The 21,920-nt window shown below is 43.5% G+C and overlaps 2 protein-coding genes across 3 annotated transcripts; both read right to left on the bottom strand.

The window, feature by feature from the left end:
• Positions 1-4,144: 4,144 nt before the first annotated feature.
• LOC106611716 (centromere protein I) lies at positions 4,145-18,441 on the bottom strand. Of its 2 annotated transcripts, none has more exons than XM_014212214.2 (20): positions 18,179-18,441; positions 17,436-17,573; positions 17,173-17,291; positions 16,904-17,011; positions 16,756-16,804; positions 16,606-16,652; positions 16,188-16,277; positions 15,859-15,990; positions 14,983-15,120; positions 13,644-13,764; positions 13,117-13,211; positions 12,788-12,905; positions 12,510-12,574; positions 12,103-12,212; positions 11,444-11,579; positions 11,071-11,195; positions 9,204-9,252; positions 6,491-6,706; positions 5,988-6,029; positions 4,145-5,808 (listed from the first exon to the last, which is right to left on the bottom strand). In XM_014212214.2, exons 1-20 carry the CDS (start codon positions 18,345-18,347, stop codon positions 5,659-5,661), a joined length of 2,217 nt encoding a protein of 738 aa, XP_014067689.1. In that variant the 5' UTR covers positions 18,348-18,441; the 3' UTR covers positions 4,145-5,658. The 2 variants fall into 2 exon arrangements, with proteins under 2 accessions (XP_014067689.1, XP_014067690.1); XM_014212215.3 differs by having other exon boundaries at positions 17,436-17,592; positions 18,179-18,437.
• Positions 18,442-19,547: 1,106 nt separating this feature from the next.
• Positions 19,548-21,525, bottom strand: LOC106611715 (putative acetylcholine receptor chaperone). Its single transcript, XM_014212213.3, has 2 exons — positions 21,289-21,525; positions 19,548-20,427 (listed from the first exon to the last, which is right to left on the bottom strand). The coding sequence occupies exons 1-2, from the start codon at positions 21,406-21,408 to the stop codon at positions 20,065-20,067; spliced, it is 483 nt and encodes a 160-aa protein (XP_014067688.1). The 5' UTR covers positions 21,409-21,525; the 3' UTR covers positions 19,548-20,064.
• Positions 21,526-21,920: the final 395 nt, after the last annotated feature.

Genomic DNA, 21,920 nt, shown 5'->3' on the forward strand with positions numbered 1-21,920 from the left:
TATGGCGAGATATGGAACGAGAAGCAGAGCCCAACATCTATGAATGGCCAGTACTCCCATTTGGGACCACATGCAGTCCTTGCTGTGCCATATACACTCTGCAGAGACACGCACGGGAGAACCCAGACAGTGACGCAGAAGTCTGGGATTCAGTGGAGAATGCCTTCTATGTAGATAACTGCTTACAGAGCATCCCATCCACTGTGGAAACGAAAGCACTCCTTGGTAAAGTCTGGAATCACCTGTCCAAAGGGGTATTCAAGGTCAAACAGTGGGCGAGCAACAGAGCGGAGGTTATCCAGCACCTCCCGCCACAAGCCAGGTCAAGTAGCAGTGAACTATGGCTATCGCAGTCTGGTGCTAGCCCACAAGAGCCCACTCTAGGACTGAGATGGAGCTGTGTACCGAATACTCTGAGGTACAAGCACCGCTCAGCCCTGAGAACCGAAACCCCCACTCTGCGCACCATCTATCGGACCCTGGCCAGTCAATATGATCCCCTCAGGTATATCCTGCCATACACAACCTGGGCCAAAGTCTTAGTCCAGGACCTGTAGCAGACCAAGAGGGACTGGGATGAACCGATCCACCCGGCTGACCTAGTGGAACGATGGCTCTGTTGGGAAACAAGAGTTGTCGGAGCTATCTAATGTCCAGATGCCAAGGTGTATGTGGCACCCTGTGCTGACCAACTGGGATCAAGCCTGGAACAACATGTGTTCTGTGACGCTTCGGAGCACGCTTATGGGGCAAGTGGAGGATACGGCAGGCCACACCCATGTCTATTATGTCATGGCCAGGTCCAGGGTCGCACCCAAGAAGGAGTTGTCAATGCCTAGGCGGGAACTCAGTGCTGCCCTTTCCGGAGTCCGGTTGGCCTCCACCTTGTGAGCCGTGCTCACCTTTCCAATCCAAAGGGTCATCTACTGGAGTGATTTGACCACTGTACTGACCTGGCTCAAGTCGGAGTCCTGCAGGTATAAGGTGTTCCTCTGAATCCAAGACCTAACAGAAGTCAAGAACTGGAGGTATGTTGACAGCGTAAACAATCCTGCTGATGACATCACTCGTGGTAAAACCCTTAAGGAACTGGCTCAACCCCATCGCTGGAGCTTGGGACCACCATTCTTGTCCCAACCAGAGAAAGAGTGGCCGACAGCCCCCAGGCCGTGAACCAACTAAAGCTCACGAGTTAAAGAAGTCCGCACCAATGCAACAGCATCGCTACGAAGCCAACAGCTCTTCATGACCCAGCACAATCCCAGACACTGCAGGATCTGATCGCCGCCACAAACCAGACCTTAGATGGGGTAGCTTCCATACCCACTTCACCTGCTGCAGAGACACTACTCCTACAGCATGCACAAGCAGTCAGCTCCCCTGAGGAGCTAAAAGCTCTGAAAACTGGTAGGGAAGTGGCTAAGGACAACAGTCTTCTCTCTCTTACCCCAGAGTAACACAAAATCCTCAGAGTGATCAGAGTCAGAGGGAGGCTGCGCCAAGCAGAAGTCTTGGATCCCGATGCTATCCACCCAATTATCCTTGACTCCAGACACCCTCTCACCAGCCTCCTCATCAAGAGTTTTGATGAGAGGCTTCTCCACCCAGGGCCAGAGAGAGTCTATGGGGAGATGAGGCGGAAGTACTGGATACTTGGAGGACGAGGAGCCATTCGGAAGCACAAATACGGCTGTATGGAATGTCAGAGATGGCGGGCCGGAGCAACTGTGCCCAAAATGGCAGATTTACCCCCGGCTCGCTTGCGCCTCCTCAAACCCCCCTTCTGGTCAACAGGAGTAGATTGCTTTGGCCCTTTTATGATCAAGTTAGGTTGTCAAGTGGAAAAGCGCTGGGGCATTCTGTTCAAGTGTTTGTCAACTAGATGTGTCCACCTGGACATACTGGAGAGTTTGGATACTGAAGCCTTCCTCATGGCCCTAAGGTGGTTTATCTCCCGACAGGGGAAACCCTAGGAGATCCTGGCTGACAGGGGCATAAACTTCAAGGCAGGAGAAGCCAGGTTGAAGGAAGCTTTCCAAGCAATAGAACCAAGTCTCCAGGGTCAACTGATGAACCAACAAATCTCCTTCAAATTTAACCCTCCAGGAGCTCCTCATTTTGGAGGAACATGGGAGCGAGAGATCAAATCTGTGAAGACGGCCTTACGAGTCGTTCTGGGGGACCAAACTGTCACTGAAACTGTCTTGCAGACCGTCCTGATGGAGGTGGAAGGGATACTGAACTCCAAACCATTGGGATATCTCTCTGCAGACATCGCTGACCCCGATCCAGTTACACCGAATCTGCTCTTGATGGGGCACCGAGATGCTTCACTTCCTCAAGCCACGTATGCTGATACCAACCTCGTTGGCAGACGCCGGTGGCGATACAGCCAGATCTTGGCTGACCATTTCTGGGCCCGATTCATTCAGGATTGCCTACCAAGCCTACAGCACAGAGGAAAATGGCAGAAAGAAACAGCCAGCCTGGACACTGGCCAAGTAGTGATGATAGTGGACCCTCAACTGCCTTGAGCCTCCTGGCCGGCGGGCCATATCACCAAGACCATGCCTGGGACTGAAGGTCAAGTTAGATCAGTGGAGATCCAGGTAAAGAACCAGACATATGTCCGGCCAGTTGCCTGACTAATTCCTCTCCCTGAGAAGACAGAGGACGTGGAACGATGAGCCTTTTGAGGAGTGTGGAATTTAACACATTTCCGGGGTGGCTGTAGAAAGACCCATGGAGTTGGTGGAATCGCCCGTTAATTCATGGACACTTGCTCAGCTGGGCCAGGGGCGCTTTAATTAGGTCAGGTGGAAATGTCCGACAGATCTCAACTCATTAAAAGGAGGAAATCGCCACCACCCGACCTCGCTGCTTTCTCTTCCTCAACTCCGTCTAATCCAGATATTCTGTGTGTACATGAATCAACGTAAATCCACCGAATCAGTTACCTTTCATCTGAACTATCTGTTGCGATTGAGAGAGTGCGGGCCATCAGTTATTTAGTTATTACCCGGAGCGCGGCTTGGAGCACCCGCTTCAAACCTATTGTGTTATGTCAATGGACAAAAATCACGACCCTATAGATCATCACAGGCCAATTATACCATTGACATATGGTTGAAATGTAATGAAATTACATGTAAATATGAAGACAAACCTGGAAAGATGAAATCGGAAACATTCTTATTTGCTGAATTGATAAATTCTGATATCACATTGATTGTAGATTGAATAATTGATTGATTAGTATTATTATTCTCATGGTTATGATGAATAGTTATGAGCCTAAATGACGATTCCTGTTGAATTCTTATTGAACTGAATTGCTCAATTACATAATTGTTAATGAGAATGATTTGACTTCTGATTATTAATTTGATTGGATACATGTTCTGTTTCCTTGTTATGCAGCACAAACTACCCAGTAAATATACCACTTTGTGGTTAAAGGAATTCCTGCCTCAGGTCTCATCCATTCCTTTGTCACCTGACCCGTGACCACCTGTTCACCTTCACTATTGTCAGTCATCCTACCTGTCCAGCTACCCACACAGATTACAATAATCTTTCAGTGAGTGTGGTTGAATAAAGAGAAAATACCTGTAAGAAAATCCATAACTGTATAATTATTGTGCAATTTATATCTACAGGCTACACTGAGGTTTTTCTTTTATTATTGCATGCTAACTGGCATTAGTGCGTAAGCCTATTGCCTAACTGTATGCGTGCAAAATGCTTTTGGGAACAGGCAGGAAAAGTTAAGGTTCGAGGCAAAAAGGACCATGTTGGAGTTTAATTCAATAAGAGAAATGCTGTGAAATGGAGAGTTGAAAACTAAAGAGAAGGGAGGGCCAGAAAAGTCATGTTTGGGAAAGATTTGGTGAAATGGTAAAAGAGGATGATAGCAGTGTGATTGAGGTGCTACACAAATTCAACAGTCACAAGATAGGGACTTCAAAGAGGCCTAGTGCAACCTAGGCAACTGTTCAGATGGACATGGAAACTGAAATCTGGACACTGACTTGATGTAGTCCATAACCCCTCAGTCGTAATATTAACTCCTCCAGAATTAAACATATCTTGCAGTAAAATGATACACAAAATGTAGGCTAATTTTTGACTTCGAGAACAGGGGTTGAGAAAAAGGATTTATTGAGATAATGCAAATGTCTGGAGGTGCTGTCTGTACCAGCATCATAAAAGCTGATAGTATTTCAACCACATAAAATATCCATCCAAGCTGATCTGAAATCTGTTCAGAAACATTTTGGGTCGTTTTCACAGCTTTCTATTTCCTTACAAGCAGTCAAACTGATTTCAGTTGGACCTTTTGCACAGAAAATACTTTTTATATTGCATTTGATCCCCGGTCCCTAAACGTCTTTGCTCCGCGAAAGAAGCCAAGATGACAGAAAACTTTACCGATGTCAACTATACTGAGAAAATAAATAAACGCAACAATTTCAACTATTTTACTGAGTTACAGTTCATATAAGGAAATCAGTCAACTTAAATAAATTCATTAGGACCTAATATATGGATTTCAAATGCCTGGGCAGGGGTGCAGCCACACAGAATACATTTCTCCCCACAAGTATAGTTTGAAGCATTCATTGTATTGACATTTGACATACTGGCGAGCAAGGGTTTATTTAGCTTTCTAGGGCAACATATAGGCTAATGACAAGAGAAGCTGCATGTAGCCTAACTAACTATAGACAAGTTGACTTACAAATAGCCTACCAAAATGTCAGAAATAAGCAGAAACTTATCTAAATCAGGCAACAACAAAAATCCTTGTCTCTTCTATATTAGCGGGTTAGGGTCAGGTGCGGGCCTCAGATTTTCAAATTGGCTGTAGTCAGGCGGTTGCGGCATGGGTTACTCACAATTGCAGGTGGGTGCACAAACAGCTGACCCACGCACCACTACACTACGTTGAAAAATAAAAAGGAACAATGGGCTGAAGTATTGACTCGACATATTGACATGAATACAGCCATAATACATATAAAGCAGACCTGTCAGTAATGGTGATGCTCAGATGGGAAGTCTATGGTGACACCGTCAGAATGGAGTGTGTGTCTGGCGTGCAATGTGTTTCGCTGCACCCAGCAGGTTCCAAGTTAACTGGAAAAGCCAAGGGCCTATTAACTATCCAGATGGATCCTTCAATTAAGGGAAAATGTTTTCCAGAAGGTTGAGCCATTACCTGCAAAAGATACTGATGACTTCCCCATAATGAATTATACCAATGGCTTTTAATAGAAAATAGATTATAATTCTCACTAAGTTTGCATGTTCCAGCATGTTTAATGTTTGCTTTTTAGGAGCATTGGTGTAATTTAGTAAAAGACCAGGGGGGGATGCTTTAGTCTAAAAGAAAATCCTATTCTTATTAATGTGCAAGTTCCACAGAAATAAATCGATAGATGAGAACAGACAACACATGAGCACCAAGCGGAATTAAAATATGGACAAGACATAATAAAAATACATAAAGATTTTAAAAAGTGTCTATTTTCAGAGATAGTCTAGTAGGGAATTTTCTTGTGAATTTTGCCTTGGAGAAGATGGCAAGAGATAAAAACATGTACACGTCCTTTACAACAAGGAGAAGTTTCAGTCTTGTGTTTTGTCCTCTGTTGTTTAACTGCTTGTGGGTTGCCTGTCTCCCTGACCCTGGTCATTGGTTCCAGCCGCAGAGCGTCGGGTGATGCTACTCTGAACAAACTGTTGGAGGCCCTGAAAGCCCTGAGAGAAGAGGAACTCCAGGTACCAGTCCCATTGCTTCCCGGCCTACAGACAGACAGACGGACAGCGTTACAGACCATCCATTACAAAAGGACCATCCAGGACTGCTGATCAGTAGCATGAGGTCAATTAAAAATCAAACGGCACTTTAAAATACACATCAGTGTACATACATTACATACAGTACGTACATTAAAACGAAATAAGTGGTAAGACTGCGGTACCTTTATGGAATTGAGATCCACTTCCTTCCTCTCTGGCCAACACTGACAAAGAGAGAAGCATTAATATTCAACAGTTTCCCCCCCTCCCAGTAAATCTCAGTAGAACAGTCTACTGGGTTTGATTCTGACCAAAAAGAAGTACTTGGATAATTAAACATGATGAAAAATCAAGTCTCATGTAGCACCCATGAATAATAAAATGTGATTCTGTATTAATGGATCTTGTATAAAAGATACATTAATACGACATTCATCTCCTTGTCCAGCCTTAAAATGTATTCATTCAACTGGAGAGGATGGCTGCTCCCTTGTGCGTCAGGTGTTTCTCTTGCAATTTGAAAATTAGACTTCACATATAAACTGAGCACAAACATTTAGTGGACATTTATGAAAATGATATACAATATTAGTTTCACGGATCTGGACTTTAAATAATGCCTAAAAGAATGCAATAAGTAAATAATGGCCAACATTTTCTAAATTACATAAAAATTCTCACTCACCTTGTGATGAAAGTCGAGGGCGTAGCCGAGGAAGGCAGGGTGGTGGATGAGGTCGAAGCTGGTCCAGGGCTCGGGCACTTTGCTGAGAGACAGGAGCTCCTGGTCCACCACGATGGCCATGCCGGGAAGGAACATCTTGGCATTCCACAGGCAGCTCACCATGAAGGACAGGTAGTGGTTAAACTCCCGGTACGTCTGCCTGCTGATGTGAAACGCCTGTTGCAATGGAGGGATGACGAAAAAAAAAAAAAGAGCGATGGAGATGTAGTTTAAACACTGAATAAGTGTATGACACATGCTAAATAAATAGGCTCTCTCACAGAATATCACCAGGGAAAGGGTGTTGGGTGGTTAAAAGCCAGGTCCATTATGGATAATGTCTGCCCGCGCTGACCAATTTGCATTCCGCTTACCGGATCGATTTCTCTTGGTAAGACGCTGCCGGAAATATGAGGTAAACATATATTGTTTCGTACCAAGTGCCTTCGGAAAGTATTCAGACCCCTTGACTTATTCCACTTTGTATTAAAGCCCGTATTAAATTGTTTTTTCCCCCTAACCCATGTACACACAATACCCCATAATGACAAAGTGAAAACATGTTTTTAGAAATGTTAGCAAATTTATTGAAAATGAAATACAGAATTCTCTCATTTACATAAATATTCACACCCCTGATACAATACTTTGTAGAACCACCTTGGCAGCGATTAGAGCGGTGACTCTTACTGGCAAAATCTCTAAGAGCTTTGCGCACCTGGATTGCGCAACATTTGCACATTATTCTTAAATTCTTCAAGCTCTGTCAAGTTATCATTGCCAGACAGCCATTTAAGTCTTGCCATAGATTTTCAAGCCGATTTGAGTCAAAACTGTAACTAGGCCACTCAATATGGGCTACCGAGTGAGGCAGCGGTTTAAGGCACTGCATCTCAGTGCTAGAAGCGTCACTACAGACCTGGTTCGATTCCAGGCTGTATCACAACTGACCGTGATTGGGAGTCTCTTAGGGCTGCGCACAATTGGCCCAGCTTCGTCCGGGTTAGGCAGTCATTATAAATAATAATTTGTTTGTAACCGACTTGCCTAGTTAAATAAAGTTTAATAAACAATTTAAAAAATATAATCTTGGTAAACAACTCATGTATATTTGGCATTGTGTTTTAGGGCTATTGTCCTGCTGAAAGGTGAATTTGTCTCCCAGCGTCTGTTGGAGAGCAAACTGAACCAGGTTTTCCTCTAGGATTTTGCCCATACTTAGCACCTATTCCATTTATTATCCTAAAAAAAAGTTCATAGTCCTTGCCGTTGACAAGCATACCCGTAACATGATGCAGCCACCACCATGCTTAAAAACATGCAGTGTGTACCTCAATGAGGTGCTGTGTTGGATTTTCCCCAAACATAACACTTTGTATTCAGGACAAAAAGTTAATGTCTTTGCCACATTATTTTGCAGTTTTACTTTATTGCAAACAGGATGGATGTTTTGGAATATTTTATTCTGTACAGGCTTCGTTTTCACTCTGTCATTTAGGTTTGTATTGTGGAGTTACAATGTTGTTGATCCATCCTCAGTTTTGTCCTATCACTGTAACTGTTTTAAAGTCACCATTGCCTTTGGTGAAATCCCTGAGTGGTTTCCTTCCTCTCTGGACACTGAGTTAGAAAGGATGCCTGTATCTTTGTAGTGACTGGTGTATTGATACACCATCCAAAGTGTAATTAATAACTGCACCATGCTCAGAGATATTCAATGTCTGCTATTTTGTATTTTCTTTTACCCATCTACCTTTAGATGGGTTGCTGACAACATTATGAAAACAATGTGCGTGCTTCCATGGGGCAGAACTCAGCCTGTTGCTGTGATTCTGGAAGGCCAGATTGCAGGAATGATAAGAAACTGCCATGTTGGGAATCGTAAGTGGCTCGTTTCAGCTTGTTATTGACACCATGTCTTGTTTTGAGGTGTTTTGAGAGATTTCATGACAATGCTTATATGGCAAAAATTCGCTAGCTATCTAACCAACAACTGTAACGATGTATTTGAGAGACAACTAGTGCTTATGTGCAAATGTATATGTTTTCAATAAACATTGGAGACGAAATAAAGCTTATACATTGTCAACAATCTAAACCAACCTCATCTGTTTTGCCCCATGGTTGCGCATGTGTCGTTTTTTGTTGCTAAACAACCAACCTGTCTATAGGTGCCCTTCTTTGCGACTCATTGAAAAACCTCACTGGTCTTTGTGGTTGAAATTGAAATTCACTGCACGACGGAGGGACCTTACAAATAATTGTATGTGGGTTGAATACTTATTGACTCAAGACATTTCAGCTTTTCATTTTTAATTCATTTGTAAACATTTCTAAAAACAATTCCACTTTCACATTATGGGGTAGTGTGTGTAGATCAGTGACACAAAATCTCAGTCAAGGGGTGTGTATACTTTCTGAAGGCACTGTATACAAATGGCAGTATCTACTTCCAAATTCAATTGCCTTCATACACTAGAATTGGTTTTTTTGTTTGAACGAGTAACCACCATAATTGCAATTCTTTAATCAGCACTTAATTCTAATAGTTTCATTCATCATGTGGACGGGTAGAAGTCGCCTCACCAGGAGCCTTGAATTGCTTGATTATGCAAAAACACTGTTAGATTTGCAAAGCAGAAAACATATCTTAAAAAGGGAGTGCTTCTATTACCTTGGTCTCCTGTTGTTGGCACTTAGCAGAGGTCAGGTTCTTCTTGTACCTGGAAAAAAGAGAAACAACTTTAGTGGTCTGTATAAGGGTGGAAAAGCAACCACATTGCTTTCCATGTTATGTAAACATCTGTCCTAAAGGCCATTTATTGCGAGCAGAACATTTTACAATAACAAGCTTAAAAACAACCACCATAGTAGCAGCAGTTGCTAAGACCAGATGTTTGGCCTGTTTTAATAAAAGCAGTGGTCTTTTGTCATGCTATAGATTTTCCCCATACTCAACTAGTGGACATAAGTCCAGATCCGGACCCAGAAGGGGGTCAATATGGACCACGGATCCAGTCGAGCTTCAACCTCGGTATTATATGAACACATAAGACACGTAAATGTGTTGAATTGCGAGAAATGAGCTAAAAACACAAAGAAAACTGCAAAAACAATTCCCTGCCACATGCAAAATGTGTAGAATTGAGGGAAATTAGCTTTTAAACCTCCACCAACAAGAGGGGTGTGAACAGTTTGGGGTTGCATGGGTTGTGAGGTGGGAGTTTGTTACTACGCCAATGAATGACAATATCCATCCGGACCTTTGCGACCTAGGGAGTGTGTGTGACCGGACCTTCTTAACTAGTACTAGAGTACCTCGCTATAGACGTATGCTTTAACTAGTACTAGAGTACCTCGCTATAGACATATGCTTTAACTAGTACTAGAGTACCTCGCTAGAGACGTATCCTTTAACTAGTACTAGAGTACCTCGCTAGAGACGTATCCTTTAACTAGTACTAGAGTACCTCTCTATAGACGTATCCTTTAACTAGTACTAGAGTACCTCTCTATAGACGTATCCTTTAACTAGTACTAGAGTACCTCGCTATAGACGTATGCGTTAACTAGTACTAGAGGACCCCCTGCTATAGACGTATGCGTTAACTAGTACTAGAGTACCTCGCGATAGACGTATGCTTTAACTAGTACTAGAGTACCTCGCGATAGACGTATGCTTTAACTAGTACTAGAGTACCTCTCTATAGACGTATGCTTTAACTAGTACTAGAGTACCTCGCTATAGACGTATGCTTTAACTAGTACTAGAGTACCTCGCTATAGACGTATGCTTTAACTAGTACTAGAGTACCCCCTGCTATAGACGTATGCTTTAACTAGTACTAGAGGACCCCCTGCTACAGACGTATGCTTTAACTAGTACTAGAGGACCCCCTGCTACAGACTTATGCTTTAACTAGTACTAGAGGACCCCTGCTATAGACGTATGCTTTAACTAGTACTAGAGGACCCCCTGCTATAGACGTATGCTTTAACTAGTGCTAGAGTACCTCACTATGGACTTATGCTTTAACTAGTACTAGAGGACCCCTGCTATAGACGTATGCTTTAACTAGTACAAGATGACCCCTGCTATAGATGTATGCTTTAACTAGTACTAGAGAACCCCTGCTGTAGATGTATGCTTTAACTAGTACATCCCTGCTATAGATGTATGCTTTGTGTATTTGTGCGACAAGACATTCGTGCTTTGAGTTATGCATGCCGTTTGCATTCTTCATGGGCCTGAAAACTTATCCGGGAAAATGGATCTTAGCGCAATTCTGCACCCTTGACCCTTCATTATCATGAATGTAATGTTCTGGCTGGCGAGCTGTACCAAGACAGCTTACCATTCAATTGCGTCATCAAATATATACAGGAGAAAGTTTGACATACATGCAGATGATTTGCACACAGCATGGCAGTGACCGCACTTTGTTTGTGAAAAGATGACACTCTGACGTGACGGTGTTGACTTCCAACAGGCCCGGTGTTGACATGATAATACTGGCGTTGACGTCACCACTCCTCCTCACCTGTACATGATGTAGCCGAGGCGGTCCACGCTGACGGGGTCGGTGGCAAACAGGGCTGGGTAGAACACGCCCACGGGGGGCATGACCACCAGGGGGAGCCCGTACTTCAGGAACATGTCACACACCTGAATGGCACGCACAGGGGCACACACGTCAACACCCCCACAACGAACACGGTTGTCTCCTTTTCTAAACGGACCATGAATATGGAGCAACTGATCCAGTGCACTCTGGTTAAAGTGAATATGATTACGGTGGACAACCACAGGGTTCTAACAGTCCTGCATGGATGGGATCACTATAAGGGATCACTGGACTTTTTCCCCCCTTTATGTATTCAACGAAATGTACTAGCTTCATCTGGCTTGATTACCGTCTCGTAGAAGTCCAGGATGAAGCTGAGGAGCAGGGAGTGGCAGCCCTCTAGCTGCAGCCCCACGGCGGCCAGGCGGCCCACGAAATGCACCAGCTCCACGACAGAGTCCATGAAGCCAGACAGAGTCATGTTCCTGGGGAGGAGTTGAAGAATGGTCACGTAACGGAACATAAAACAAAGGCCTTAATAACAAGGAAACGGGTGAATGGTAATGATGCACGGGACTAGTGAGAAGCTCAAACGGGGGGCTTTGTCCTTGGATCATATTAATATCTCCTTCAGCAGCCCCGCCCACCCCGGTTAATGCAATAAAAGACAATAACCAAATCAGCGCTGAGTGTGCAGCAATGATGCCGGGCGGAGAGACACACACACACTGCAGTTCATTACGCTGCGGCGTTCCAGAGGACAGCGCTGAGGAGAAACCGAGGAGGTTGACAACCACACACCTCAGACATTGATTTCGGCACCGCTTTTCATTGAGTTTCTCTGCAGAGGTGAAGTTTGAAATGGGAAGGGAATAAACATGTATTGACAGGGATTGGCCGTTTGTGAAGAGTTAGAATACCGGCAAGGAAGACAGTGAAATGTGTCTTTAACTAAAGGAAGTTACAGGGCTTTGGTGTTGGAAGTGTGTGATGGACAGCGAGACTCACATGGGTGTGTGGCTGTGGAGACTGATGTCCAGGCCGTCCTCCAGGGCGTACACAGAGTGCCAGGTCAACCACTTCGACAGCATGTTGTTCAGACAGTCAATCACACTGCACTGGACAGACAACAGAGGGTTGGTACTTATTCAAAGTGGGAAAAAATACATTTACAATGACAACTGGGCACACAGTAGAAAAATGGTGTAAAACGTCTCATCAGAAAACAAAATGGTTCTCACTGAACAAGTAGTTCCTCCCTGTTTCAGTAAGTTCTCTTCCATTTGGTGCCAAATGAATACAACCCAGGATTAAAAGGGAGCTGATAACTGGACTGTAAATGGATATAGCGGTATGATGCAAACTTCTTATAATTTATTGAATGTGGGATCTGGAGGCATTCTGTTGACTATTACCTTGAAGAACAGCGTGGAGGTGAAGAACAGCTGCACGAGAGGCTCAAACAGAAGCTGGTTGATACCTGAGAGAGATGCAGGAGAGCAAGGAAATTTGCACAAACCATTTAATTCAACCACCTGACTACTTTTCCCAGGCTCCCTGGTATATGCTGCCAGCCTGCCATGTGCTGGGGATTGCATAGTCACGTGTCTTCCCGCAGTTACAGTTCAGCAGTTTAATTAGAGGAGAGAGAGTGGAGGAGAGCAAGGCAGCCAAGCGAACAGGGCCTACTCACAGGAACTGGGGACCACGGGGATGTCACTCAGAAGGCCCAGAATCTGGGGGCGGAGGAGTGAACCATCCCAAACATTCAGGAACTTGTAGAGGAAGCCCTCGGTGCTGGAGAAGCCCTCCTGAGGGGAGAGAGGGATGGAGAGACAAAACATACGCATCTCAAATGAGCGTTTGACTGTGGCATCATTTATTAACGAGCAGTGAGGGGGAAGAGAGTGGGAGCAGAGAAGAGTTTAACACGCTCTGACAGATCCAAATCTGGCATAAAAGGGAGAGGCGGGGACGGGAACTGGGGGTGACAGGGTGAGAGGAGCCTGGAGGGGGGCTCACCTGGAGGAACTGCTGCGTGGAGAGCAACCTGTTGAGGAGATGCAGGGCCTCGGACGAACTCCCGGAGCCCCCGTCCCCACTGCAGAACAGAAACTCTGAAATACAAAACAAAGAGAGGAAAATAAAGATATTTTAAATGTTGAAAAGGTCAGGGGAAAGAAGAGAACAAAAAACAAGGGGTGATGACAGAATCACATTGTGGATTTGTACAATCTTGACACCGAACCTTTTAATTTTCATAAAAGCTTTTCTACAGAGCGTTGCTTTGCAATGCCTACTGGGAATGGACGAGGGTTCAATCAGTAGAGCATTTGACAGAAGTACCCTGTAACAAAAATTCTACTACTGAACCATTTAGGGTTAAGTGGGAAGATCGACAGATTTTTTTCACCTAGTCGGCTCGGGGATTCGAACGACCAACCTTTCGGTTACTGGCTCAACGCTCTAACCGCTAGGCTTCCTGCCGCCACATTTCCGCAGCGACAGAGACAACTGAGGAAGACGTAGTGGTTGGTTAGTGATTGTACCCTCATGGAGGGCGTGGCCCAGCCAGAAGTTGAGTCGGAGGAAGGCGGAGTCATCCTGTACGTAGTCCAGGTAACAGAGGGCCAGATTGGACCCCAGTAGAGAACCCATCTGGGATGGGAGCTGTGGAAGGGAGACATGATTATTAGACACACATTTGCGGTACGCACATCAAACCCCACCATCCACTCACGCTTTAAACACACCCCCACACACACACAAATACAATTCAGCATACAAAGTGGGGGGCCATCTAACACCAAGCCAGCATCATGTTCTAAATAGCTTCATGTCAGGATATTCGCAGCCCCTATTGAAGGAGAGAATCTGTTGCCCGTGTCCTTGTTTTCAATGAGTGAGCAATCAATCTGTCACTGAGTGACTGGACTAAATCTGTCACATCTACTTATACTCATAATACAGTAATCATGGCCATGTCTGTGGCAGGCAGAATTCAGACATTTCTCCACACGGACTGGCCTGTTTGTCTGTTGTGTGAATAGCTGCCCGGCAATATGAGAACTTAATAAATAAAGAGAGATTGTCAACGGACATGGCCGAGTCTTCCAATAATTATAAGGAGCAAACGCATCGTTCCTCTGATTTCTTTGAGCTGCATGATGGACAGTACTAGCTGATCTGTCCTGTCCACCCACAGCCATAAAAAGTAGAAAGTGCTGGCAGAACGGCTTGTTGCAAACGTTGGCTGCGTGTTGGGAATTTATGTAGCGTGAAGCGTAAATGTCCTTAAACCTTTTAAAGAAATGTATCTGGGTTGATCAGGTCAATGGATCTACCAAGCAAACCGTATTTGTGTGAAGCACTTTTGTAATTGTCAACGCTTTATAACCTTTTCAATGTGGCTCCAAGTTATACATCTCTGTTGGCCGGTTAATTAATGACTCGTTTGGGACAAACACACCCTGATGAAGTCTAAACAGAGCAATGACAAATTTAAAAAAACAAACGACATGGAGAGCGCTCATGAATCGGTTTTATGGCTCAGGGTAATAAACACAACACTGCCAGCAGTCAAATTGAGTGGCAGACGAGGTTGAGCCCTCGGTCTATTCTGTTATCCAACAAAACTGTGCCGGTGACATAGCACCCCCATGTGGCTGCAGAATGACACTAAAGTGAAATGGACAGTGCTGGGCACCTCCAAAACACAGTATTTTCCATCCTGCTTAAATCCACACCTTCTATCTGTTTCAAATCAAAGTACCTCTAGGCTATACAGCTGTGTGACTAATCAGACCGCTGAGAGAGAAGGAGAGGGGGGAGGGGGGGGGCAGACAGATAAAAAGACAGTGAGAGAGAGAGAGGGGAGGAGAGGGCTACCTCTATGCGGTGGAGGTTGTCCAGCAGCTGTGGGAAGGTGTGGAGTTGCTCCAGGGGGAAGACCTTCCTGCTGCTGGAGAAGGGGGAGTTTCTCTGGACAGATGAGCTCAGTGATGGCACCTCCAGGTGATGGTATTTCTGACAGATGGATCAGTGATTGGACAAAAGTTAATAAAATGTTTACAGTCTAACATACACAGAGTATACCAAACATTAGGAACACCTTCCTAATATTAAGTTGCACCCCCTTTTCCCTTCAGAACAGCCTCAATTCGTTAGGGCTCTATAAGGTGTGGAAAGCATTCCACAGGGATGCTGGCCCATGTTGACTCCAATGTCTCCTGCAGTTGTGTCAAGTTAGCTGGTTGTGATTTGGGTGGTGGATCATTTTTGATACACACAGGAAACGGTTGAAACAGAAAAACCCAGCAGCGTTGCAGTTCTTGACATAGTCAAACCGGCGCATCAGGCACCTACTACCATACAGCGTTTAAAGCCAAATCTTTTGTCTTGCCCATTCGCCCTATGAACGACACACATACACAATCAATGTCTCAATTGTCTCAAGGCTTAAAAATACTTCTTTAACCCGTCTCCTCCCCTTCATCTACACTGACTGAAGTGGATTTAACAAGTGACATCAATAAGGGATCATATCTTTCAGCTGGTAAGTCTGTCATGGAAAGTGTTCTTAATGTTTTGTATACTCAGTAGACTTTGAATGCAATAAATAGTGACTGACCCCATAATAATTAGAATTTAGCAAGCACCAATATTCTTCTAAATGCTATAAATTAGCACTAAGACCATAAAAAAAATGACACCATTAAGATCATTGGTCTCCCTGTTATGCCACAGCTCATCTGATCTCCATACCCTCTTCCTGGAGTTGGTCTTGTGTTTCACTCCTAGGGTCAGGCTGATGTCAGACGACACTTGGCCATTGTTCCTCTTCTGGACAGCACTGAGCGCTGCCTTCCACGTGGAGTTGTGATTCTTAAACCCACTCTGAACGACAGCAGAAAACATACACGTGACATGAAGTATGTTTGTCAGGGTTTCAATTAAGACAATTGGATTGGAATTAGAGTTTACTTCCGGATTTGATATGGACGAAATAGACCCCAACCCTGATGTTTGGTGAACGACAATGTGTGGTTTTGTGCAATGGACAAAAGTCACTAGGTGTGATCGATCATACTAACCCTCATTCGTGATGGAAGAGCAAGCGTCACCAATTCAGGGCAAAACACTTTGTACAACGACAGCAAGTGCAACAGGAACGGCTGCCTGCCCTGGGGAGACAGTAGACGAGAGGAAAATAATGGAACTCTCAGTGCAACATGCTCACAGTGGGGATTCCACTCTGTTTGATGGCTGTAACAATCATTCACAGAGTGTAACTACAGATAATAGTACTGAGGATAAACTATTTATGGGAATTATGTAGAGAAAGCTTCAAACAATATGTAAGTATTCTCCTCATGCCATTTATCAGCAAGTATTTAATAATGCTAATACATGATTAGATGTTTCCAATGCATTCACTTGTATTGAATTGCATTAAAATATTACAAGCATTGACCAAAAACACTTAAAAAGGACAATACTGTGTTTGTTTACCATTTTTGTTTGGAGGTCCAACAGTTTTCTGACTCTGAATGGCCGAACTATGACAGGGAAAAACCAAGAAAAGGGTAAGAGCAATGTTGTTCTGCAGAAACAACGTGTACCGTATCATAAAGGTTCATTGAGTAACAAAATGCCACTTACCACTCTCCCTCCTTGTCAAAAGGTAGAGCAAATGGCAGATGTAAGGAGACTGAAACACAAAACAAACCATCATGACAAATAGCAATGCAATCCATTGCCAATGTAAACATATCATTAGAGCAAGGGGGAATATGATTCCTGCACATACCAAATTCTCCTCTGTCACAAAGTGGAAGATGAAGCCATAGACGGCTCGAAGATTGTCCTTGGAGTCGATCATGTCGAAAACAGTCAGCACCCACCGAAGGAAAAGCACCTGGAAAACACCCATAACACCTGTTTCATTCAGTTGGAGGGAGAGGGCAGAGCAATTCTGATAACAGTATTATTGTAATGTTATGTCCAGTCTCCAGTGTCAACCTTTAAATCTGTGAGTGTGTGTGACTTGCAAAGACCTTTGACAGAGGAGCTCTTTACCTGTGTGCTGATGGCTATCTTGCTGACACATAACCACGCCACCGCTCGAACAACGGCCTCCTGCGGCACTACGGTGGCAGGGATCAGACACTTCAGAACCCGAACACACATCATACCCCCTGTTCAGGGCAAGAAATAGAGAGGAAAGCTGAAATGTTATGTATGGTCAAATTAATTTGTCATAGTGTAAATTGGTATTTCCAGTCAGTCTGTCTAAGCAAATGGTGGCAGTTTCCATTAAGTGTGAGAGTTGGTTGTTGTACCCATACGGAGGCTCATTGCGTAGTCCAGCATGACAGAGATCGCCTCAGGAGGAAGTCCTCGACTGAGCCCCACTCTCTCCACCTGCACCAGGTTCCTCTCCAGCATATCGTTTCCTACGCATGGGGTACCCGCCTCCACTAGGAAACAAACAGACAACTAACTCACTGTGAATCCAGGACATGTGGACGTGAATCCAGACACTGGTGGATGCCCTTTGGCTGCTGTAGTTAACGTTAGCTAGTTGGTTACTTTTAGTTAGCAATTAAATTCCAATGTATACAGTAGCATTCATAACAAACACTGTTAGTTAGTAACATCCTGCTGTAACATTTCCAGTCAGATGCTTCTAACCGTTTCTTATGAATTTCTTTAGGCTGCCTCTTCTGTTTGTGGATTAGCTATATACAGTTGTACATTCTAGTTAAACGATGACTAGCAAAATTGTGCGTGTACTGCAGGCACGTCTAGCCATAACGTTACTCCGCCCACACTTGTTATGCATTCGTTTGTAAATCAGCTAACGTTAGCTCGCTAGGTAGCAAAATAAGTTACAGTAAAAAGGTGTTTCCAAAAGAAGAAGTCTGAGCGGCCTTGAAAGTTTACATATGTTGACAAATATAACCTGGGCTGCCATTACGGTCAATTAGTTCACGTTGGAGTTTAAAAAGTAGGCAAAACATTCGCTACGTTTGACTTCTGCAAGCATTAGTAGCTATATGCTAACAGCTTCCTAGCTAACTACCTTCTGAGAAGTACTTCAGCGCAAGCAGAAATGGATCCCCAGGCTCGTTCTTTCTTCTTTCTTTCTCCACAACTCGCAAACTTCTGTTTGAAGTTCGGCTAGAAACTGACAAATCGCTTCCAGATGATGAGTCCAAATCTGACCTCGACAGGTTCGCACCTTTTGCCATTGCTACATAGCTAAAACAAATGTTTATTGTGTTTTCCTCAGGCACGAACTCTTTCAAACAAAACTCAAATCTTGCGCGCGACCGTTTGTTCTGCGCATGCGCACTTACTACTTCCGAGAGTGTCTTGCGTAGTTCACCGGGCATTGTAGTGCAACGGCCTTAGCAGGACTACATATAAACTGTGTGTAGGCTCATTCATCTCAAGGAGCCTAGTTCAGGTATTCTCATTTTGCAATAAACTGAATTGCAATCCAAGCATTCATTCTCCTTTCTACACATTGTATGTTTTGAATGATTTGTGAATAACTGCTAATTTCAACTGAATAAAAAGATACATAATAGACACAACTTAGAGATCTCACCCATACATTTCTTTATTTAGCTAATTTTGTTTTAGAGAAGCATTATGAATGTTAAAGACCAACTGAACACTGCTCATCTGACAGAAACTTCCCCTTTGTCTACTCATCATCACTGAAGATATCATCACGTATATATTAATCAAATACATTTCTATTACAAGAATAGCCCAGTGGTAATGGTTATACTCATAGGAATACTTCTCTAACAGTAATTCAACAGAATACTGTTAAAAATTTCAGAGAAAAATAGACTCACAGATAAACATAAGCCTTTATTGTCATTGGATGTAAAGAGAGACAAAGTCCTTTATTAAGAGACAAAGATCAAGTCCTTTATTGGATATGTCATTTGACAAAGCAGCTGGACTATTGATTGTGGTCCAGAGACATAGAGAGCAGTAGGCTAGCAACCATAGACGTATGTTTAAACATAATTGCTAGAAAAATGCCTTCCCATAGGTCTCTCCTCCACATGAGTTCTTGAACAACAGTGTTGGGTCCAACAAAGTGATTAATCAATTTGAGATCAGTGAAAGACTTGCCATTTGACAGTTCGGTTTTTCTTTCAGGAAAAGGGGTACATTGTCATGCCTAAGAGTAGTTACAAGAAAATCTAATCATCAGGAAAAAGCTTGGACGAAACTAATATGAATTCACAAAAATGATTCTTATTTTACTAATACCAATGGAAATATGTGATACTGTATTTAAATAAATGTGAGTCAATGTTCAACTACATATATCTCTGAACAGTGCTGATAAGCTATGAGTTTGTTTTAAGCCATATAATTATGAACCATGCTTAATTACTGTAAAATAACAATTGAATTCAAGAAATATCATTATCTCCCTACCTAAAATAAAAATAAATAGAAAAGTACCAATCTTCAATAGTGGACATCAGCATTCTCAAAACCAACAAAGTCCCTCAAATTGGTATTTGTGCCAAAAACGAACTAAAAACATAGGCATGCTGTATCTTATGTTTTGATAGATGCTAAATAAAAATGGGGGGGAATGAGAAAAAGGACCAATTGGCTGGTGAGACACAGGTCCTATATTTTAAAAAAAGAGTTGAGCTGATTACAGTTGCCACAAGTATGATTGTCCACTGTCAAGGTTGGGATACAGGACAAGGGGATTGCAGTTTTAGGATGAGAGTGCAGGGAAGCAGGTGAAACCAATAACCAGTCAGCCAAAAGGGTGGGAGAGGGGACAGGTGGGTGGTTGACTGGGTGGATATATCACTCCTTGTGGCGACTGTGTTTCTTTTGAATCTGAATTGCTACAATCCAAAGAAACGCACAAGGTTCCATTTTGCTGTCACTCTGCCCAGACTGGATGGTTGGACCTGATTAGGACTGCTTGACTTTGTTATTTTCCTGGGCATTGATGTGTTCTTCCCTGCTCTCCTCCCTCTCAGGTCGGTCCTCACTCTGTCGGGCAATGAGCAGTCGGCAGGTGAGCAGAATACCAAAGACCAGAGCATGGGCATATCGTTTCAGGGGGTCTCCTACTAACTGGTGGAAGAAGAGGACCGCCAGCATGACCAGCAAGAGCAGGAAGTTAGCCACATCCTTGGGTCTCCCTGGCACCAATGTCAGAACCACACCACAGCCCACCTCCAGTGAGCCAATGATCTTACGGAGCAGCACCGAGCTGATGCCCATCTTCTTTAGACCTGGCAAAGCCTTGGCATAGCTCTTGTATGCCCGTTTCTGAAAAGCGAGGAGAGAGAACATTTCAGCAAAATGTGGAATAAGGAAGGGCTTGGGCCTGATGTGGGCCTACTGCAGTAACACCACCAAAACCACTCTTTGCTATTCCTTAAAATACTAAATCAACAAAAACGTTCAAATGTAATGATTAGGCCTATTCGCCATTGAATAAGAATTTTGAGTAGAACATACATGGATGAGGAGCAGAGCACAGATGAGCATTAACATCGCTGGTAGCCTAATAAGGAAAGTCAATATCCGCACAAAACAGGCAGGTGCACCTCAGAATTTGCTCGAACGCGCCGCCATTGCCTATAGCCTAGATAAAAATGTACCTTCAAACAGTTTTTTAAAATTCATATTAGGCTAATAATAACAGATAATTTGCCATAAAATAGGCCTAGTACTGGACAAACGTGTAGGCCTACTGTTATATGCTTAGTCGCTATTTCAAATAAACAGGCCTATGTATTTGTAGCCGAATAAACTGTAGCCCATTCATTCGATTTTAATTATGCCTAAAGGTCATCTTTTATTTTATGTAATATTTCGTAGAAAAATAGACAAACGTAATATTTTCCTACCATTATACTTCAATAAAGAATGTATTATCGGCTATAATAACGCAGCAGGCTCCATCATTTCCTTGCTTGCTTGGGTAAATTCATTCCCACGATTGAAACAATACATACAATCAAATCGTATTTATCAGTTAGATATTATAGGCTATTTTATTTCATGATCTTTTACAATTGTGGGTCAGCAGCGCACAGCACATTATTAGAGCCTGAATGCGTCCGTATTGGCAGAACAATGGCTTTCGCTTCCAGCTGCAGTTTATGGTCGCTAAGGTTTACTTACCATCTCACTATAAGCATCTTTGCTTAATCTTGGTGTGAGCTTTATGGTGCCCATGAAGACGAAAAAAAGACCAAGAGCGAAAGAGAGGGCCACAATGGTTATCGTCCTCGGTGAAGCCATCTTCGGTGTTGTATGTCCCGGTCTCGCCACCAAGCTAGTTTCTCCGCGGCCGCTATTCAGTGTATTCACTGAAACACTGACTATTCTTTCCTGTGAAGATGCTAGGGGGATGGGCTTCTGGAAGAGCGACAAAAATGGCGACAGGAAATTTGTACACAAGGTCCAAATGCCCATTTATGGGGGCCCTATACCGAGCAATATTATCTGGTCATCTGAATATTATTTGGTCGTAGGCAAACAAGAAGAAGAAAAAATTCCTCAAAAATGTAACATCAAAGTTAGCATGCATAAATAAATAATACCTAATAGCCTAGTAGTGAAATAGGAAACATGGGAACATACCTGTATGGCTAATAGTTTGGAGCTTGTCCTAATACTGTTTGAACTGCAGGGAGCAGTCCAGGTCAAGCAATGAAGCATTATCATCTTCAAGGTGAACAAGCACAGTGAGAACACTTTAAGGCATATGGTAAACTGTGAAGGAAGCATGCCCATTGTACAGTTCAATGTTG

Source organism: Salmo salar, chromosome 09, assembly GCF_965601325.2.
Source record: "Salmo salar chromosome 09, fSalSal1, whole genome shotgun sequence".
Lineage (NCBI taxonomy): Eukaryota > Metazoa > Chordata > Actinopteri > Salmoniformes > Salmonidae > Salmo > Salmo salar.